Source organism: Maylandia zebra, linkage group LG20, assembly GCF_041146795.1.
Source record: "Maylandia zebra isolate NMK-2024a linkage group LG20, Mzebra_GT3a, whole genome shotgun sequence".
In the NCBI taxonomy this organism is placed as follows: domain Eukaryota; kingdom Metazoa; phylum Chordata; class Actinopteri; order Cichliformes; family Cichlidae; genus Maylandia; species Maylandia zebra.
In genome coordinates, this window is record NC_135186.1 from 20,592,209 (window position 1) to 20,615,200 (window position 22,992).

At 41.1% G+C, this 22,992-nt stretch overlaps 1 protein-coding gene across 1 annotated transcript; it reads left to right on the top strand.

Annotated features, from left to right (window-relative positions):
* The first annotated feature begins 1,081 nt into the window (after positions 1 to 1,081).
* renbp (renin binding protein) lies at positions 1,082 to 22,039 on the top strand. Its single transcript, XM_004545924.3, has 11 exons — positions 1,082 to 1,353; positions 4,708 to 4,813; positions 4,895 to 4,970; positions 5,054 to 5,129; positions 12,135 to 12,313; positions 13,476 to 13,703; positions 13,822 to 13,903; positions 14,056 to 14,231; positions 14,358 to 14,489; positions 18,017 to 18,104; positions 20,970 to 22,039. The coding sequence occupies exons 2-11, from the start codon at positions 4,713 to 4,715 to the stop codon at positions 21,041 to 21,043; spliced, it is 1,212 nt and encodes a 403-aa protein (XP_004545981.1). The 5' UTR covers positions 1,082 to 1,353; positions 4,708 to 4,712; the 3' UTR covers positions 21,044 to 22,039.
* Positions 22,040 to 22,992: the final 953 nt, after the last annotated feature.

Sequence of the window (22,992 nt, forward strand, 5' to 3'; positions counted from 1 at the left end):
AAAGGGGCAGTTTCTCCCAGTGGGTGTTTTCAATGCAAAGTTTAACATTCAGTGTTCCCTTAGAGAATATAACAAGGTCTGTAAGGCGATCCCCTTACCTCTGTTAAGTTTGATACAAGGCTATTTATATTACTCTAAGGGACAAATTAGTTTATCTTCTTTACAGGTAAATCAGATTCCTTTAACTAATAAAAAGTGTAATAATAAAATCATAAACAATATATTTAAAAATGAATTATTTCACGATTTTAACAGTAACACAAAATTAAAAGGTAGTAAGGTTAAAATAACGAACAAATATACACACTTTTTAAAATGGCCTATCCCCCCCAAAGTCAAAGAAATGCAATTTAAAATAATTAATGAATATTGTCCAGCAGCTGAAATGCTTAAAAAAGGTTTGGGTTTGAGGTGGAGCCATGTGGATTTTGTTTACAAAATGAAGAAAGTATTGATCATTTGTTTTTTTTCCCCCTGCACAGTAACGACTGACTTCTGGCAGGATTTGGTTGACTGGTTGAGTGTAAGAATAGATGGGATGACCCCACTGACTCTAACACAGGTTTTATACAATAATGGCGATCCGTCTAAGGAACTTGCCATGCTCCACAATATGGTAATAATTATGGGCAAATACCACATTCATAAGTGTAAATGGCAAAACAAAAGACCTTTCCTAAGTGCATTGAAGATTGAATTGAAGTCTTTTTTGTCATCTTTAGAATTACTGAAGGATTCATGTAAAGATGCTGCTTTGATATGTGAAAATGGGACCCAGTTTCTATCCTTTTAATGAATATGTTTCGTTTGGTGTACCAAGTAAGCCGCATGTATGTTAAAGTGTTCACGGAAAGGATATTGTTAAATGTCATAAGAATGGCCTTCACACATATTTATATTGTTTTTTGTTTTTCTGTTAGTCTTCTCCTATCTCTTTTGTTTTCTTACTCAACATTTCAAGATGTTGTTGCACCAATGTTGTCTCCCAATGAGAGATTGTAAATGTGTGCAAAATATAACTAAATTAAACAAAACAAAACAAAACCAAATGACGGCTCACGGCGGGGGGGGGGGGGTGGCAAGATGGCGGAATAAGCGGTTGTACAATCTGCAGGTCTGATTAGGAAACGTGATTTTGATGTCCTCAAAAGTACCGACAAACAGTTACTCCAAAAGGAAGTCGAAGGCAAGCGAACCCCCCCTGGAAGTTACTTTGAGAGACCCTAAAAAAAAAAAAATGACGAGTCAAGTGGCCGCGTGACCCGCTGTCCACTTCCTTATCTGATCATGTGATTAACAGAGCTAGCGAACGGAGCAGCTGGACAGACTATTCTTCACTATTTCAGCTTGAAGGTAATGGCAGCTTTATTAGTCCTTTTCTCAATATGAACGCATTGAGACGGCTACCAAAGGCACCGTTTGTCCTTTTTACATGGCTGACAGCACGGAAATGACTTTCTGTTGTTTTTGCAACACAGGGAAAAAGAAATTAGAAATCCTTGGTGAAATTAGTAGTTTTTAAACCAAACAGTATACCTTGCTAGTATAGTTAATATTGCTTTTTTTTGCATGAGCTAGTTTAAATGTAAGATGACAGTGTTATTGTTGGCTATTGTGGCATAAAGTTATCTCTCTAATAGCCTTTGGTCATCTAATAATAAGTAAGTGGTGTTATTATGGGAAAACTAAAGCCCCTATGGAGAGAGGTTAAATTCAAAAACCTCACAAATGTATGTGGTATGGTAATAAGTTATGATTCACATCAGACAAAGGAATTTTAATTTACACAAAAATATACACCGATTTCAACAAAAAAGTCCCTTTTTACACACAATTTTTAATGTGTAACTTTACAAATGTGATCATTTTTACTTTCAAAAAGCTTCCTCTGAGTGTAAATGTCTACAGATATTTGACATGATGATGTCACATGTGTGAGGTTTCGAGACACTTTTTGCCTGTGGACTATGTTCTCTATGCTTATCTTTAGCTAGCTTAACAAATGTACATCATGGTAAAAAAAATTGTCTTAAAAATATTTTTCAGACTCACCGATTCTTCATGGATTTAATGGACGTTGCATTTATTTTTTCGAACCAAGCTCAATTTTTCCGATGTTTTGCATCCAAATAAACAGATTTGACCAATTAGATCGCTGCCTTTGGCAACAAGCACGCTCATAGCTCAAATCGGGCACCCCCAGCTGCCTCCTCTGGTGACTGGGGCAGATGTTGAGACCTGGCTGTCCTCACCCTGGGCGGCAACCCCCTCCTCTCCTGCTCACCCTGGCCTTACTGATAAAACTGTAGTTAGGAGGGGTCGTCTCGATGAGAACAGCTCCACTGTTACTTTGGTCCAACCAAGTTTCAGTTAAAAACATAAAATCAAGGCTGTGCTCAGTGATTAAATCATTAATTAAAAATGTTTTCCCAGCTAAAGATCTAACGTTTAATAAAGCCAACTTAAGTGTTTTAGAGGTATTATTTGCCCCCCTCGTGTTTGGGAGCAGTCTTTGGCACACAAGGTATGTTTAATATATTTAAAGATCTTTTAGGGTGCAGCTCTCTGTGTTTTGACCAGGCCACATGTCTCCTTCTGTCACCTAAAAGTACAGAAATTTTAAAACCTTCTAGTAAACAGGGTCCCAGCTTCTCCTGGGAAAAGTCACCACTGCCATAATCCTCGCAGCCCGGACCCTCCACACATCACACATCAGACTGCGGAGACAGGGCATGAAGGTGGTAAGGAGGAACTAAGGGGGATGAGGCTGGGCAATGTGACTTCGATTGCTCTGTTGAGGGTGGGGCTCGATGGCGAACCTTTGGCTGCTCTGGTGGGGGGTTTATGGGGGACAAAAAGGGATTGGGACGGGGGTAGATCTGAGCCCAGCATTGACCCGCTCCATCATCTCCTCAGTGAATTTCAGGTGTAGGGAGGGGGAGGAGGGTGATGGCGTGTCAGGGGTTTGGGGGACTGGGGAAGGTCGTGGTCCCTGGTCCTGGTTGTTGGTGTTGTTGAGAGAGTTGGAGGCAAATAGGGACCCCTCTTCTTGCCTCTGATCTCTCTCCTTTCTGAAGCTCTTCGGGGGTGGGGGCAGATGAGGCTCCTGTTCAAGGTTTCTGCTGGGCTTTGTCTGTTCTTGGAGTACTGTTTGTTCCTCTATATGACATGACTCCTCCTATAGGCTAATTGCTATCTGCAACAACAATACGTCGTTCAAGTGGAACAGCGAAGCGCAAGTACGAAAGCTAAGGGGGTTGTCACATGATTCGGAAGGCATTGTGGGCTCAGCCAATCAGAGCCAGCGGATTTCGTTACACGGGCATTTTGCCGTAACACGGGCAAAAATATTGCCGTTCAGTGCCTTCGTAACTTGAATTTTTCGTTAAATGGGGTATTCGTAAGTCGCGGTTCCACTGTAATTTCCCACTGCACATCTGCTGATCTCTCACAGCACACCCAGTGGTTTTCAACATCTGATCTAGACAATACACAATAATCAAGTACACCCAAAGCAACTTTGTGTCAGGGGTGATACGCTCAGTATGGACAGTTGGCATTCCTAATGGAGTGGTTGCAAAAGTAATGCAGTTTCTTGTGATTGAGTCATGCAGTAATGAACCTGTAAGTGTTAGTTCTTTTGTCTGGTTAAGTAGCATGATGGTAAGTGGACTGGTTCTTGTATAGCACTTTTCTACTCTGCACACTCAAAACACTTCACACAACTTGTCTCAGTCACACAAGTTCTTTCTGTGCTTACTATCTACCATCCACACACATTCATACTCCAAGGATATTTGATGTGCAGACTGAAGCAGCCAGGCATTAAATCACCAACCCTCTGATTAGTAGATGAGCTGAACTACATCCACCCGTGATGTTATGCTGGTATATTGGTAAGATTATGTTTGGGCATTAGTTTAATAGCAGCGACCAACCTCCAAACGGTTTTCAGTCAGGTTGGTTCAAGCAAAAAGAATTCCATTTGGAGAACAGAGTTACCTGCCAAAGCATGAATCTGGTGCAGTGGTTGCAAAGCAGACAGTTTCACTTACAAAGGATATAACTTTCTTTACACTTTTTATTTAATTATGTGGAAGCTGCAACAATTTCTTTTCTCTCTGAAAAATCACTGAGCAGCAAACCCCATGAGAGAATCATGTTTGTTTTTTATAGATGAATATTCTGTATTTGTTTCCAGCTTTGTCTCTTACATACAGAGATTTATCTGGACTGTGTGTGTGTGTTTCAAAGACACTGACTTCCTCTAATGTTATTTTCAAAAATGTTATTTCAAGTTTCTTGAACGGTTGGTCCATGCAGTCTTTCACAACAGTCATGAGCCCTTCCCCATTTTTGTCCCAAGTCAGCCTCTCAGTGGTACACTTTTTACACCCAGTCATGTACTAAATAATCAGATTTATTTAGGATTTTCCACCTCTTTGTTTTTAAATTGCACCACTTTTACAAGCTTGTGTTGCCCTTGTTTCACTTTTCTGTTATCCCACCTAAAACCTATTCCAACTTCTAAAAAAATGTCAATTACAGTCATATTATTACAGTCACAATATTTTTGCAGATTTAAATACAGACATATTTGCATAATTCTACAGTTTCAGTACCACCTTTACACTTTAAACATATAACTATAAACCAAGAATCCATAAATTTTTTTCACAAACTAATTTTAATGTTCTTTTTGAACAGGAACAATGTCAGTGGTGACGCTTGAAAAGTGTCGAGAGAACATTCGGAAACAGTTGGACAATGTAGTGGACTTCTGGCTCAAATACTCTCTTGACAGAGTACATGGGTACTGCCTTTACACTGGAATATGTTTGTACTGCTATATTGTCCAAATCCTTGTAATGAGTTCTTTTGCTTTCTATTTTAGAGGCTTCTTCACGTGTATTGGAAAGGATGGGAAGATCTATGATGAGCTGAAATATGTCTGGCTGCAGGGTAGACAGGTGAACCTCGACAGTGATTGTAATAATCTGCTGTTACATTAGGTTGTTCAGTGTGAAGATTTTGCTATATATGTGTCTCACAGGTGTGGATGTATTGTCGCTTGTACCGAACCATGGATCGCTTCCACAAGCCTGAAATCCTTGAAGCAGCAACAGTTGGTGAGTGTGAATGTAATGCTTGACTATACAGCTCTGTATCATGAGCATTGTGTTTTTCTCAGAAATGACAGCGTCCAGTCGCTGTTACCGAGAGCAGCACATAATAAAGGTTTCTTGCATCTTTTTTAATATGCATTTACTGTGTATTTATATCACAAACGATAAATGTTAATCATTGACTTGACTGACTTGAAAGGTCTCATATCTTAGCAATCAATTTATTTCTGCTTTTATGAGTTTGTTTTTTTTAACATTCTAGGCCAGCGGTCCCCAACCTTTTTGGCACCACGGACCGGTTTATGCCTGACAATATTTTCACGGACCGGCCTTTAAGGTGTCGCGGATAGATACAACAGAAAAAAAGATTTATTCATAACACACGTGAAAAGACCCAGGAAAACCGAGTTAACGGTAAAAACGATAACAAAATAACGCTGCAGACCGATAAAAACCCTGAAAACTATACATTTCACACCTGAGCCTCTACTCTCGCGGCCCGGTACCAAACGACTCATGGACCGGTACTGGTCCGAGGCCCGGGGGTTGGGGACCGCTGTTATAGGCAACAAGGTATAAAGTATGACCTGTGATTAGTGGATGTTACTTCTAACACTGAAGCACCAAGGCCTCTGTTGAACAAAGGGGGGCGTGTCCAAACGAAGCCCATGTTGAAGCCCAAAGATAAGCAAGACCTCGTTTCTCTGAAATGATGCGACTGCCCTGTTATGTGATTGGAGCTGTTTTGTGAACTGGATCTGAGGATCATCACAAGCTTGCAGGGAGATTGTAAGCACATTAAAAAGGTGAAAAATATCGGCAGTTAGGGAGCATTCTGACATGATAGCTCCCAATAATAACAAATTATTATCTTCTCAAATCAGTTTAGAGAAGCTATCTATATAAAGGGTAGCACGATGGTGTGATGGTTAGTCCTGGTCCTGAGTTCGACTTCACCACCTTGCTGGGCCCTTTCTGTGCAGAGATTGCACACTGGCCACCCACTCACCAGCTCTGTAACTTTTAAGGGAGATAAACTTGGCTTTTGGAGGCAGAAACTCTTTCCCCAGCCCAAAGACTTTTTCCATCTTGAACAAACTTATTTCCCTTTTGTTGGGCTTACCCCCACCAGAGCTGCTTCCAAGCTCGCACTTCATACTACTCCTCTTTAATCCTTTTGTTGGTGGAGTGGTGGCCTGAGGATCAGGACCCTGTAACTGCTGCACTCCCTATTCCTTCATCCGGGAAGAAGTGGGGCTCCTGTTTCGGGCACTCAGCCTGTACCTGCCGACGTTGACACCAGCCAGAGCCTGCAGCTCCATCCGCTTTCCTTGCTACACACATCCTTTAGGTCACTTGCTGGGCCACCCGGGGAGTTTCATCTCTGTAAAATCTTAGGTTGAGGTGACTGCTGCTGAGCCAGCCAACTCTGAAACTGAGTTTTACATCGCTAAAGGGGTGATCGTGGCTCAAGAGTTGGCAGTTCGTCTTGTAATCCGAAGGTTGCCGGTTCGAGCCCTGGCTCGGACAGTCTCGGTCATTGTGTCCTTGGGCAAGACACTTCACCTACCGCCTACTGGTGATGGCCAGAGGGGCCGATGGCGCGATATGGCTGCCTCGCTTCTGTCAGTCTGCCCCAGGGCAGCTGTGGCTACAACTGTAGCTTGCCTCCACCAGTGTGTGAATGTGAGAGTGAATGAATAGTGGAATTGTAAAGTGCTTTGAGGGTCTCGAATAGCGCTATATAAATGCAATCCATTATTATTATTATTATTATTATTATTATTATTATTATTATTATTATTATTATTAAAGCATCTCAATCAGAAATTGAGTTTTAGAGGCTGTTGCACCACCTAGGACCTCACCAAAGATCGTGTGTCTGATAAGGACTGAGCATCTACTCATGGCTGCTAACATCCTTTGTACTTGGACTGGCCAGCTTCATGCCTGCAGTGTGGTCTGAGCTAGGACCTTCTGGAGTCCCAGTTGCCAGGAGAGACTACACAGCCTGCGGTGCCACAGTCTTCAGCCTCAGTTGAGGGCCTTCCACAGACCCAGCATCCAGTGTTGGCTGAGCATCCTGTGTTGCCCTAGGCTCCAGAGTCAGCTATGGGTCCTGCACAGCCTCACCCAGCCTTCAAAGTACTTTGTGAGCCTTGCACAGCCTAAGCTTTATGATATCCTGCATATCCTGAGAATCCTGAGCTTCCTGCATCTTCTTAGAGTCCTGAGATTTTAGTGAACCCCAAGTCTAGGCATTCTACGATTCAACATTCTACGCTGCCACGGATCCCCAACACTTCAAAGTCTTAAGTGCATGAGGGTCTCAGTCTTCACAGGGGGTCACTTGCTGGGCCTCCTGAGGAGATCCATCTCCTCCATCATCACTAGCCCCCAGACAAATAACTAGCGGTATCCTGTCGCCTACGCCTCCCCCAGCCTTTAGAGAGTTTCCTTCATTACTGGCCTCCAGAGGGTTTCCATGGCCTTTGTCACTGGCCTCCAGCAAAGGCACCAGAGGTACTCTGTACTCTCTGTCGCCAACAGCCTCCAAATGGTTTTCTTCACCTCAGGTGCTGCTGACCTCCAGCCAAACCTCCTGAGGTGCTCCTCCATTGTCACTGGCTGCCTCCTTGGGCACCAGAGTGATTTCATCACTGGTCTCTTGGACATTCAATTCAGTTCAGTTCAATTCAATTTTACTTATATAGCGCAAAATCACCGCAACAACAAGATGTTTAATATTGTAAGGTGAGGACCCTACAATAGTACAGAGAAACCCCTTATGAACAAGCAATTAGGCAGAAGTGTGAAAGAAAAACTCCCTTTTAGGAGCAGAACCGGGCTCAGGAAGGGGCAGTCTTCTGCTGTAACCGGTTGGGGGTGAAGGGAGGAAGACAAGACATAAGACATGCTGTGGAAGAGAGCCAAAGATTAATAATAACTCGTAATTAAATGCAGAGGGGGTGTATAAACAAATGGTGAATAAAAAGGAGTGAGAGAAGGAGAAATGCCCAGTACATCATGAGAAGCCCCCTGCAGCCCAAGTCTATTGCAGAATAAGTAAGGGAGGATTCAGGGTCACCTGATCCAGCCCTAACTATAAGCTTTGTCAAAAAGGAATGCTTTAAGCCTAATCTTAAAAGTAGTGAGGGTATCTGTCTCCCAAATCCAAGCTTGGAGCCTCTTCAACAGATGAGGGGCCTGAAAGCTGAAGGCTCTGCCTCCCATTGTACTTTTTAATATCCTGGGAACCACAAGTAGCCTAGCAGTGTGAGAGCGAAGTGCTCTATTTGGGGTGATATGATGCCATGAGGGTGTAAGTCCGTCTGAGTGATTTCCTTTCTTTTATCTTTTGCTGCTTGTTCTGGGATAAAGCTTTCATTTCTTTATACAAGTTAGTGATGTTGCCACAGTAGAGAATTTCAAAGGAAAAAACTGTCTATCCGGTTGTTCAGTGATGACGCGACGAATCCTACTTCCGGGCCTAAAGTAGTCTGCGTTTAATATGGCTTTTGTGTTGTTAACATGTTTAATGTTTTGTATTTTCTTCTATTTGATCTCAAAAAGCTCCTAAAACACTCAGTGATCACTGTTGACCTTCCTCGGCTTTTATTACCGCTAATCATTTATTTAAGCTCAGTTTTTAAAACCTTAGGATGTAACTACAGCCCAGCCCATGCAGCAGTATATGAAGTTTGGTCCTTTTACAGCATCCTGCCATGCGATTACATTTGTTCCTGACGACCGAGAACACTCACGTTAACTTTTATCGAGTGGGAAAAAAAGTTAGCTTGTTTATATTATGCTAACATAGCTGTGTCGCTAGCGGTCACGTAGCACATCATTATATACCAGCTAGCCCAACTTCAGTAACCCTACAAACGTCACTGCTTTTTAGTTTTCTGTCTTCATTTATGCTGGAAGTGATAACAGAGCTGTACGTTTTAATTTGTTTCCAAAACCCCGCAGTCAGGACATGCTATATTGTATTTAGATAGAAGCTAGCGAACTAACTCCCTGCTAACTTCTAACTCCGTTAAATGTCATAAATTCCGTTTTCATGGATGCCTGGATCTTAAACTCAATTGTTTCACCTGGTAGAGCAGAACGCTGATCATTTTATTAAAGATGAAAGACTTTAGACAGTTTTTCAACTCTCAGTAATGCCATAGTGATCGTTTGATATATGGACCTGCAGCGGAGTTTAGGTCCAGACACGGCTAGTGACGTCAGACTGAACAACCGGATAAATTGTGAAATTAGTCCAGAATAATGTTCCTCAACGTAAAATGGCAAAAATATCTCATCATCTATAGTTCCTTATCAACAAAAGAGTCAGCTAATGTTGAGAAATCTCTGTTCCCGAGTTGAATGTCTGTGATATTTGGACCCTCAGGTGGCACTGCAGTAAAACTAGGCATGATTCTGTCACAGGAATCACTGCATAGGATCGGGAACACTTCCTGATTAAAGTTAAAGATTAAAGTTTAAAGCTCTATAACACAAAGAGGAAGCTACCTTCTTCTCTTGGCCAAAGATTATTTGAAATGGACTGAGGAAAAGTGGAAAACTGTTCATTTCAGATCAGTTGAAATTCTTTTTGGAAAACACATCCTCTGACCTGATGAAGTGAGAGACCATCTGGCTTGTTATTGTCACTATTTGCAGGCTAAGGACTCGAATGCTGACTCAGGAGACAAGCTGTTTAATGAGTTGTAAAAATCCATAAACGTAAATACAAAGTCTAAAGCACAAAGCAACACAAAATACAAAGGGACACAGAGAGAATCACAAAGGGCTAGAAAACTGAGTAAACAGAGCTACAACCCAGATCTAATTCACTAAAATACAGAACCCAAGAAGAGTCAAAATAGAAACTAGAATTAAAGAATATAAAACAAGCTAAACACACTTTATGAAATTCTACAAGAAAATCCACAGATCCCGGGATCATGACAGTGTAGTGTAGCAGATGTATGATGATGCCACTGTTTAGGACTTTGTGAAAGGACAAAATTAAACCGATTCAGCACACTAGCATGAGCATAAATGCACTACAGGTATGTTGGTAAATAAAGGTATGTTGCACATACAGGCAGAAATTTCTCTGTGACTCTACTGATCGTGTGCTTAGAGCTTGTTCCTGTGATGTCATGATTGTCAAACCATTGGTAGTATATTGATATCAGCCAATTCTTCTGCCAGTGGTACATGCCTTACAGGGGCTGTCTTTACATGATGGTTTCTCTTTTTGCTCCTCTTCTTTCTTGGATTTCAGCTGTCTGAGATATTCACTAAGCACATGGTCAGTTGGGGGTCTTTGTGATATACTCTTGGATCTTTGTTGTTACAGTCTGAATAGCAGGCTCAGGGTGCTGGACTTAAAAACCTTCCATGCATGGAAAGGAGTTTTCTTGTCTTGATGTCAGTGTCTTCTGTCTCCTCCGTTGGCCAGCTGATGATCCCAACAGGGTATCTGATGACCGTTACTGCGTAGTTGTTGATAGCCCGGATCTTGTTCTTCCTGTTCAGCTGACTCCTCAGAACACCTTACTCTCTGGATGTATTTGGTGGTTGTGGCTTTCCTAGCGGCTTCTTCATGGGTCCCATTTGCCTGTGGGATTCCAAGGTAGCTATCTTCGATGTCTGCAGTGTTGCCTTCTGGTAGTACAATCCCCCCAGTTCTTTGTTACCATCCAACTACGCATTTCCAATCCTAATAACATTATGATGTCATTGCTGTAGATCACATGTGTCAAAGTCAAGGCCTGCGGGCCACATCCGGCCCAGCGTACATTTATATCCGGCCCGCGAGATAATTTTATATAGATTTATTATTATTGTTATGCATGGCCCGGCGATATGAGGCGCTAATAATATACAAACAACAGATCCCATAATGCAGCGCTGCAGCCTCCTTGCTGAACGCTAGGCTAACTGGGAACATTCCCGCGTCAATCAAGTCAAACTTCTGTTATTGCGCAGCTAGCCGCTCACAATGGTGGAGAGAAAAGTTGATTCTGAAAGCAGAGCCTTTCAGTGCCAGTGGGTGACTGAATATAGGTTAAACAGACATTGCTGGTAAACCCGTGTGTCTTATTAGTGGAGCTAATGTGGCTGTAATTAAGGAATTTAATTTAAGACGGCACTACGAGACAAAACATCAGGATTAGCTGAAAAACCTAAATGCATAAACTACAGAAGGTAGAAGAGCTAAAGAAGAATCTGACATTTCAGCAGACGTTTTTCACCAGAGCAAAATCACAAAGTGAAGCTGTTGTGAAAGCAAGTTTTATTGTAGCAGAGGAGAAAGCCAAATCAGCCCGGTGTCGTGCCAAAGTAGGTATCCCCGACAGAATTTGTTTCCCCTGCGTTGGGAGCAAACGTCGGGCTCTTCAAATCACGAACAAACAGTATCCCACATTCTTGATTTTTAGTTCACAAACACTTCTTGTAATGACTAACTACTCCTGACATTTTGGAGATGTTAGCTCTTTATACAGTAAAGTTACAGTGGGATACAAATAATATCAGGCTAACCCTGCCGTAATTTGTTCCCCCTGTCTATCACGGACAAACGGTATCCAACAGTTGTTTGTTTTTAAACCCATTTTGCACAGAGAGGCATTTTTAAAAAAAAAAAAAGTATTAATAGAAATGTTGAATATTATTACACAGGAAAAAAACAACTACATGTAAAATAGCATCTTTCTTGTAAAACAAAGGGGGGGCCCAGCAAAAAAAGTTTGGGAACCACTGGTCTAACCGATGGTGATTTGCTGCCACCTGCTGCCAGCTTCAGGTGGCACATAGCCCCATTGATGGCTGATCTGGTCCGTGACTCATATCGCTGATTTTCTGCACAATTTCACTCTTGTTGTTTTTGAAGTCTGAGAATAGATGTTCTGAAATCTTAATGAATGATTCTTTTATATTTTCTCTATCAGTGAACAGCTTCCTGTGGGTTCATACCAATGTTCTGTTGTTCTGTCTGAATCATAGGAGGAGCATTCCTGAGAAAGTTTGCTCGTGTGTCCAGTAGCAGCGGTCAGTGGAAATGTGCCTTCTGCCTGACGAGAGATGGTAAAGCGCTCAAAGTTCAGAGAACCATATTCAGTGAGTGTTTCTACATCATGGCTATGGATGAACTGAGCAGGCTAACTGGTGACAAGGATATGCAGGTATATGTAACTGTTAGTGTAATCTTCTTTAGTTATACCATATGTTTGCCACCTCTCTTAGTTGTCTTATCTTAAGCCTATTGACATTTCTGTTCCTAGTTATTATTGATCAGTGCAGTGGAAAGAAGTCTTCCAAAAATTCTATGCGAAAAAAACCCCTTTTATTTAATTACACTAGTATTTGGCATTTTTTTCATGGGTGCCTTTTCTTGTGTTAAAGAAATGCAGTAAAGGATCAAGTAAAAAGTCAAAAAGATCAGGCTCTGAAACATAAAAACCTAAAAAGTAGCTCTTTGAAGGACAATTCTGCTACAAGCTACTATGCAAAGTGAACTCAACCCATGTTGTTGTGATAATAAAACACTATTAGTACATGACAATACAAATGTTATTCAAATCTAAATACAACTTCTAATAAATGTATTTAGTTTTAATCAGTGGAAGAGAATTTTCCAAAACAACTGTTCTGTTGCCTACATTATAGAGGGTGGCATTAACTCCACACACCGATTACCCAAATTTCCTTCTGGGTCAACCTTTGAGATCAATAAAGTTTTATTGAATTGAACTGAATTGAATCTAAACAGGAAAACCAGTGCAGTCAGGGCTTAAAGTGGGATTCAGAGGAATCTCAAAATCAATTGTAGTAGCTCAGTGTAGGAAAAAGAATCACAACTCACCTTGAGGCGACTTATGTTGTGATTTGGCGCTATATAAATAAAATTGAATTGAGTTGAATTTTGTTTTTGAGCTGCAGTAGTTTCTTTGTGTGATCAGCTGACCTGATGCTCTTTGTCAGAATCTTACAGAATTGAATTCAGCAGACTGTAAGCAGACGTTTCACTAGCTATCTTTGATCTTTATACCAGACCATATACAGCTGCTGTAAAGGTGGAATTTATTGAATTAATTAAGGGGAAATAAACAGACTTTCCGGCAGTAGAAGATTTAATGCCAATAAACATTGTTACAACAAAGAAATAATCTGCCAAACACTAATTTTTTTTTGTGATTGTTAAGTTTAGTTTTCTTCTGACATTCATTCTGATCATACAATTGGCATAAAAAACATGCCCACCTCAGAAGCAGAGTGTTTGAGTTTGAGTTATAGCTATGTTACCATTTCTACAACATTATCTCTCACCCCTCTTATGTGTTTCAGCTGGAAGCTGAGCAGATGATGGAACAGCTAATTTACTGGGTTCAGGTAGACCCTTCAGGCCTGGGCCGGCCCCAACTTCCCGGGGAGGTTCCCATCAACAGTTTGTCAGTTCCCATGATGCTCATGTGCCTGGTGCAACAGTTAACCGAAGGCCGTGGACAGGAAGTTGCTCAGAAGTACAAAGAACTGGGAAACTGGTGTGTAGAGCAGATCCTACAGCACATCCAGGTTTGGACACAGACAACACTCTGCTGCTTTTTCTGTCACAGTTGTATATTTTATCAAGTACCTTCTATTCATAAATACAGTTATTTTTCCTTCTCATCTTCTGCATCTTTTAATGCAGAGAGCTGGCACAGCTATCTTAGAGAACGTGTCAGTGGATGGATCTGAACTGCCGGGTTGCCAGGGCCGACTGCAGAATCCAGGTAAATGCTCCACAGCCTGCTGACCCAGATGGCTATGAGCAAAGTCCGTCCCTGTGGAAACAGATATTACACTCTTGTCCTCTCCTTAGTTGCTCACTTCATCATTTTCCATGTTTTTTTGTCCTTCCCACTAATAACTGGTGCTGACTCAGGCCATGCCTTGGAAGCAGGCTGGTTCTTGATGCTGTACGGTGCACAGTCCGGGGACAAGGAAATACACAGAACTGCCATCAGAAACTTTGTGGAGCTCCCTTATCAGTATGGCTGGGACAAAGAACACGGTGGCCTCTTCTACTTCCTGGATGTGGATGGTCACTGCCCCACACAGGTTAACCTGTCATCTCTACACATGATTATGTTTTTATTAGACACAAAATTCTGTTTCAATTTGCATTCAATAGTAGTTTGCATTCATCACTTTATGATCAGCCATGTTGCTTTTGTGTCTGAGCAGCTAGAGTGGAGCATGAAGCTGTGGTGGCCACACTGTGAGGCTCTCATCGCGTTCCTCATGGCCTACAGTCACACCAGGAAGCCTGAGCTGCTGGAGATATTCTCAGAAGTTTACCAGTACACTTTTAGCCATGTGAGTTGATACGGCACTGGCCACACGGCATAGCAAGAGTACTCTGTGCTTTTGTCATTAAATATTTTGAGTATTTAAAATTTTTGAGAAATAAGTAATTTCCTATTGATATGAAATATCAACGACTACCTGATGTTACAGAGATTAGTTTAAAGACTGGAAGCAGGCAGGAAACAGCAACTTCCTCTTTTTACCTTTAAGGCTCTACGATTTTTTTGTTGAGTAAAGTTTTGGAACAAAACCTAAAAACACACAAAAAGCCATATAGTCCAAACGAAACAGTAAACAGTCTGGGTGGTTGGGGCTGACCTAAATGGTGGAGTTGTAGCAGTTCAGGCCATGGAACAAGGCAGTTAAGAGGTTTTTTTTTTCTGGCTCAGGGTGAGCATGAAGAAAATTCTTTTTTACTCACCCTTGAGGTGGTTGCAAAGACCTGGGTTTTGGTTGATCTCAGCAGGGCTGCAGGCTTAGATGAAGATCAGGGTCAGGCGGAGGCCCTACACAGGCTTGAAAGCAGCCTCTGGTAGTAGCGAGGAGTGCCGCCAATTGGAGACCCGCTTCCTTCTCACAAAGGGGCAGAAGTGGTACAAGTGTTGGCAGGCTCCTCTTCTGCTTCAGCTCACAATTCTGACACCATGGAGGTAAGTGAGATGCAGACTGGCTGTGGTGGTAAAGAGGAGATTTGCTGCTGCATTTAAGTAGCAGCTGGGCCGGATAGGAGTAGCTGCAAGAAGTAACAATCGCTGAACCAATGTGAGCAAATAAACCTGAAAGTGAGATTCCTGAGCCGTGTCGGGTCCTTTAGTGTTACAGTCAGCAAATGGATATGTCTTTATAGTCTTTGACAGGAAGAAGTCTTCTGCTTAGATCAAGGCCATATCTCAGAGGAGTCCAGTAAGGTCAAATAGTTTGAAGGATCATCCAAAAAAGAGCGAGGTACGTATGTGAAGACCAGGGAGCACTGGAGCAGAACTCTACAGCACTGACCCAACTCTCCCACGAACAGTTTCAGAGACAGGAGGTGCCATTATGGAACACCACTGTAGTGGAAGTAATGAAATGAATTCAGGGAATAAGCAAAGGATTCTAAATCATTACCAATCGAGGTACTATGACAATCAGCAGTGTTGGGAAGGTTACTTTTAAAATGTATTCCACTACAGATTACAGAATACATGCCCCAAAATGTATTTTGTAATGTATTCCGTTACGTTACTCAATGAGAGTAACGTATTCTGAATACTTTGGATTACTTAATATATTATCAATTTTTTTTACAACTACATGAATGTCCTATTGCTGTGTGATTTATGGTAAATGGCCTGTATTTATATAGCGCTTTACTAGTCCCTAAGGACCCCAAAGCGCTTTACATATCCAGTCATCCACCCATTCACGCACACATTCACACACTGGTGATGGCAGCTACATTGTAGCCACAGCCACCCTGGGGCGCACTGACATTGCTGTGTGATTTATTACTTTTACTGAAGGTTACTCTCCACACCAATACCAACTAGATTTTTAAATCTTAATATAAAATGAGTAACAGTAGGGTGGACATTAGGTAAGGCTGCACTTTTTGCAGCGATCTCGTATAGAAAACTATTCCACATGTATATAAAACAGGTCCGCGGCTCCGAACCGTAAAGGCGTAAAACCATAAAGGGACCTCTGTCTAATACGTTAGGTTCTCTGTCAGGCTCGTAGCCGAAATCTAGCTTTACTTTACTTTGTTGTCTGGGTCAACTTTGCTAGCAAGAGACAGAGGCGTTGAAAGGCTGCTCCAACTGAACTTATTGTTTCGGAGAAAAACACGAACACATTGTACAGTCGAGTCTTAATAGCTTACTTACAACTGGGCTCGTCAGGCACTCTTTTTGACTGAAGTGGTTATTATTATATTTACATGCTTCCATCTCCTGTTTCTGCTCTGTGACAACTCGTACTTTTCCACTCTCTTTTTTTCTCCCTCCCTCGCTCTCAGGAACATAACGGGTATGGCAGTCCATTCTCCCTGCAGCACGGACTACACTGCCCATGAGGCTACGTTCTTTAGGTCTATGTCTGTAACACTCTGCCTATTGCCCTCTTATTAAATAATTTTTGAGAATTTTTTTTCAAAAGTATTTCTTCACGTCATTTTGCGGGCCGCAAGTAGAGGTGTCATGGGCCGCAAGATTGAGACACACGCATTAGAGCCTCTTAATGCGTGTTTTGTTTGGGTTTCCACCGGCATGGAATTACCCCCCAAAAATAGAGAGAGCATAGTCTAATATATGAAACAGAAAAAGAGCCGTGTAATCCATTTATTTCAACAAAGTAACTGTATTCTGAATACCACCCTTATAAACGGTAACTGTAACGGAATACAATTACTCATATTTTGTATTTTAAATACGTAACGGCAGTACATGTATTCCGTTACTCCCCGACACTGACAATCGGGCAGCAGCTGAACGCTGGATTCTGTCCGTAAGTAAGGCAGGTGATGAAATGAGGAAGAGTAGGCATGAAGAATGGAGAAACTGGAGCCCAACCCCCCCAACCACAGCCTAGCTGGGCGGAGCTTAACTTACTTGAAACAGAGAGTGTTAGAAAATGCAGAAAACAAGATTGACTGGCTATGACGAGGTTATGTTGATGTTGTAGATGGAGAGATATGTATAAATACTGCATAAATGAAGATTACGAGTTATATTAAAAAGAATTTACATTTATAATAATTCAGTTTGCATTTTTTTGTTTATTTCTAAATTGCAGGCTTTAGGATTATTGTGTTTTTTCATTTGACTCCAGTTACTGAAATCCTCACAAATGCCAGGAGTTACACAGGGTCAGATTTACCAGCAGGAAAAGAAAATGTGATTGGACATGAGCAGAAACTCGTCTCACTGTGATAACCATTTCATTTTACTTTAAAGGCTATATGTGTACTCCTGTTTATTTAAAATGACTATCCTGTTTTTCACAAAGTATCAAATTAGCTCATCTTTCGACACTAGTTTCACCACAGCAGACACAAGTCACATTATTATGGAGTCTAGTATGAGTTCACACTGAACTTCTCTTTTCCTTTGTCCTTAAAAAACTGTCCCTCACATCTTTCTCTGACTTTGATGGAAAATTTCATGAAGGAAATATGAAGGGGAATTTATAAAGGACAGTCATGTTTGGAGTTTCATTATTAGATTAGACCAGATTACAATTAATAATTGACCTCGGATCGCCTTGTTATGGAAGGTTTATTAGGAAATATTTGTTTGCATTCAGCATATTCTGATCCAACAAATATTATTCCAAAGTTTTATTTTTAAAATCCATTTTAATTTGACTCCAAGATATTGTTTTCCCTGCTTTCAGTCTTTATGCAATACTAAACTAACCATATCCCAGCTTAAATAGTGCTGAACTATGACTTTAAGTGTAAAAGGCTAATTTAAGGCTCTTTGACCGTTGTTGATTATGTCAAAGAGAGAACTTTAAAGAATGTAACGCTGGGTGATCGTGCGTGTTTCTGTTTCCAGTTTCCTGATGCTGAGAATGGTGAGTGGTTTGGCTATTTGACACAAGAAGGGAAAGTAGCACTGGATTTTAAAGGCGGTCCCTTTAAAGGTAAGAGCATAGTTAAGATGTAGCAACAGCAGGAAGTTCTGAAATGAGGGAAATAAATGACAGGAGAATGTAGAGTAACTTGTAAAATGGGCTTTGTATGTTTTAGTTACCTGCACAACACTCCTTGATCTGCACTCAAATTTCAGTGAAGATGTTGAGTGCTGCATATTTTAGGCCCCAGGTTGTAAAAAAAATGAGGGAGAATGTATAAAGTGGAACACATATTTCTGTAATGTTTAATAATTTGACACGGATGTAATGATGGTGCTGGGCATGTCTATTAATTCTGACTGTCTCTGGGTAAGCTGTGAGATAATAACAGTTATGTGATGGAAGCCAAATTAATTTTTATCAGCATCTGCTTGCAGCCATTACCACATGGCATGACAAACACGAGGAAAAAAAACAAACTGAATTTTGTCCCTAGTAGTTATGGGATCCATCGTTTCTGCTGTGAAATGAGTGGCATTTCTACAGGGTGGGCCATTTATATGGATACACCGTAAAAACATGGGAATGGTTGGTGATATTAAAGTCCTGTTTGTGGCACATTAGTATATGTGAGGGAGCAAACTCAAGATGGGTGGTGACCATGGTGGCCATTTAGAAGTCGGCCATCTTGGATACAACCTTTGTTTTTTTCCAATAGGAAGAGGGCCATGTGACACATCAAACTTATTGGTAATGTCACAAGAAAAACAATAGTGTGCTTGGTTTCAATGTAACTTTATTCTTTCATGAGTTATTTACAAGTTTCTGACCACTTATAAAATGTGTTCAATGTGCTGCCCATTGTGTTGGATTGTCAATGCAACCCTCTTCTCCCACTCTTCACACACTGATAGCAACACCGCAGGAGAAATGCCAGCACAGGCATCCAGTATCTGTAGTTTCAGGTGCTGCACATCTCGTATCTTCACACCATAGACAATTGCCTTCAGATGACCCCAAAGATAAAAGTCTAAGGGGGTCAGATCGAGAGACCTTGGGGGCCATTCAACTGGCCCACGACGACCAATCCACTTTCCAGGAAACTGTTTATCTAGGAATGCTCGGACCTGGCACCCATAATGTGGTGGTGCACCATCTTGCTGGAAAAACTCAGGGAACGTGTCAGCTTCAGTGCATAAAGAGGGAAACACATCATCATGTAGCAATTTCAAATATCCAGTGGCCTTGAGGTTTCCATTGATGAAGAATGGACCCACTATTGTTGTACCCCATATACCACACCAAACCATCACTTTTGTTGTTCCAACAGTCTTGGAGGGATCCATCCAATGTGGGTTAGTGTCAGACCAATAGCGTTGGTTTTGTTTGTTAACTTCACCATTCACATAAAAGTTTGCCTCATCACTGAACAAAATCTTCTGCGTGAACTGAGGGTCCTGTTCCAATTTTTGTTTTGCCCATTCTGCAAATTCTGTGCACCGATCTGGGTCATCCTCGTTGAGATGCTGCAGTAGCTGGAGTTTGTAAGGGTGCCATTTGTGAGTAGCTAATATCCGCCGAAGGGATGTTCGACTAATGCCACTCTCCAGTGACATGTGGCGAGTGCTACGCTGTGGGCTCTTGCTGAATGAAGCTAGGACAGCCACTGATGTTTCTTCATTAGTGACAGTTTTCTTACATCTACATTTTGGCAAATCCAACACTGAACCAGTTTCACGAAACTTAGCAAGCAGTTTGCTAACTGTAGCATGGGAGATGGGTGGTCTCGTACGGTGTCTTGCATTGAAATCTGCTGCAATGACCCGGCTACTGCGTTCACCAGATATCAACACAATTTCGAGCCGCTCCTCACGTGTTAACCTCTTCGACATGTCAATGGCTGTGAACAAAGAGAAACTTGTAAATAACTCATGAAAGAATAAAGTTACGTTGAAACCAAGCACACCATTGTTTTGTGTCACATGGCCCTCTTCTTATTGAAAAAACAAAAGTTGTATCCAAGATGGCCGACTTCTAAATGGCCACCATGGTCACCACACATCTTGAGGAGTTTGCCCCCTCATATACTAATGTGCCACAAACAGGACTTCAATATCACCAACCATTCCCATTTTATTACGATGTATCCATATAAATGGCCCACCCTGTACAATGATTTGATTCCAAAGGCAGCACAGTGGAATAGTGGTTCACACTGTGTCCTCACAGCAACAAGGTCCTGAGTTTAATTCCACCATCAGGCCGGGATCTTTCTGTGTGGGCTTTGCATGTTCTCCCCATGTTTGCGTGGGTTCTCTCCAGGTACTCTGACCTCCTCCCACGGTCCAAAAACATGCAGTTAGTGCGACAGACTAGCAACCTGTCCAGGGTGTAACCCGCCTCTCGCACTGCAAACCTGAATTGGATAAGCAGAAGAGAATGGATGGTTTGGTTCCAATGATCTCTTTAGAGGAAAGGATCACTATAAATGAACACAAGGTTGTTCTGAATCATCACCTTGATGCTGCGCTTCTCCATTGCTCCCTGTGAAAGCCATTGCATACAAATTGCATTATTTTCATACTTATCAAACCATTCAGACCTCACCCCAGCTGAATGCTTCGAGAGATACTGGACTAAGATGTTTGGTCTCCACAAATCATCAGATGAAATACCTTGAAAGATTAGTACTAATTCCTCCAACAGAGTTCTAGAAACTTGGAAAATTAATGCCAAGCAGCACTGAAGCTGGCCTAGTAGCACATGGAAACCAAACCAAACAAGTTTTTTTCATTTGTCATCTATCAGCATGAAAGGGTCTTTCTTCTGTGTTTTAGCTGCATCAATTGTTTTAAAATCCCAACAATCATTTTATTGTGAAAAACTTTTCTGTTTTAACATAATGGTAAAGTAGCTGTTTCGTCTGTTCCTCAGGGTTCTTCCACGTGCCTCGTTGCCTGTACATGTGTGAGCGCATTCTGGATGACTTGCTGGAAAACAAGGACTGAAGATTCTGACATGAATGATAAAGGGATTCATGTCAGGGATTGAACTTGTGCATTACTTAGAATCACGAATAATCAAATTATAAAGCAAAATTGTCTGATTCTTTGTGCATTCATCCAGGTTTCAGTTAAAACCTTACCTTTGTAGGGGTTTCTAAAATACCCAATGCTAAGGGTGGGAATAAAAAAAGAACACATTAACCTTGAGATATACATTTCCAATCATTCATTCATTTTTCATTGAAGACCTTCAGCTTTAATTCAATGTTTGAAAGTAAATAAATGGTTCGTTTGACTGAATCTGGGTAGAGTAGTGACCCAGTTCCAATGGCAGCTCGCGCAGGTGATCTGTAATGCTTCAGATCATAAGCGGTTCCTTCCCATCATTCTGGTACAAGTTAATTTTGCTTTCTTCGGTCCAACAATGTTTTTTTCAGTAGCTGTACAGCAGCTATCACCAGTGATGTCACAGTCACAGCAACAATACATCACAGGCTCAAGGGGCGTCAGTAAGTTTGCCCTTATTTGCATCAGGAACATTTCAGCTGAATAATTTTGATGAAGATAATTTTTCACCACAGTTGAAGTTTTGCAAAAATGTGGATGAGATTTGTATTTAACTCCCCTGTGCAAAACCTGTGCTTCACACTTGGTATTTACACCTCATAATTTACTGAATTTCCCACAAAGCACTCCACAGATGTACAACAGCTGGTAGTACATCCATCCATCCAATTTTCTTCCTCTCATCCAATCCCAGCGGTCACAGGAGAGGGAGGGTAAGCCTAGGACAGGTCACTAATCTTTCACAGGGCTAAGACATATAGACATATGTTTTTATGCTCATATTTTTACAGAAAATATGGATTTTTAAACTGGAACCTTCAGGCCTTTTAAAATGTTATTTTACTACTGTTCTATGTGATCTATACACTTCCATGTCAGGAAATAAATTGTATACTAAAATAATAAAGCTGCTGATGCAGATGCTTTCATTCAGCTGAGTTATCATTATTATTACTAGTTGAAATGCAATGGAAACAAATGACAGATGATGAGCCAATGTTCCTAGAAAGCAGATATGTTTCTAATTAACAAATAATTATTAGAATCTAACCTTTGTCTGTCTGTTAGCAGTCTAGCATCCACTGTTCATTTTTCGATTTTGTGTGAAGGTAGATACCAGTAACAGGTGGGGCTGGTTTGACTCAGGTCAAGGTCAAACAAATGTGAAAATCTGTAAAAATGTTCTTCATAATTTTTATGGATTGTTTTCCAACAACAACAATATACTAGGCTTTGGGGCACATGAGTACCTAGGTTGGCATTTGACCTTGATCTTCATCATTAGTTCCCAAGGTCAAAGTTGATCTTAAAAAACAAAATGTAAAGAAACAGGTCAATTAGGATAAGCGTTAGTTTCCATTAGATCATCTCCAAACTTTAAAGCAAAATGTTAGTCACTGGGGGTCACAAGCTTTTTACTTTGAGCTCTTTAGAACAGCATTTTTAAAAATTGTTATATAACTTCACGATGACACAAAAACATGAATATAGTTCACTAGATTTCCATATTAACAATGCTGACTGACATCAGCAAAAACAGCTGAATATTTTACTCATAAAGATCCGACATTGATTTAGGAGTTTCTTTCCTTTTCTTTTTTCTTTTTTTTTTTTTAAGCAGTGAAGTTCAAGCTTGATCTGGTTGTCCTGCATCATAACTTTGATTTTCTACTCTGTTGCTGGAGCACCCTGTGTTCCTCCCTTTTTAGATTTCCTTGTCTATTTTTCCCACTACTTGTGTCAGTGTATTTATAAATTTGTCATGGGGTGATATGGTTTACCAAAATGAACACTGCAATTAACATCAATCCCAAAACCCACTGACAACATTGGGTGTCATGTTTAAAGGAGACAGAGCCCATCTCCACCATGTGTCATGTTCAGAA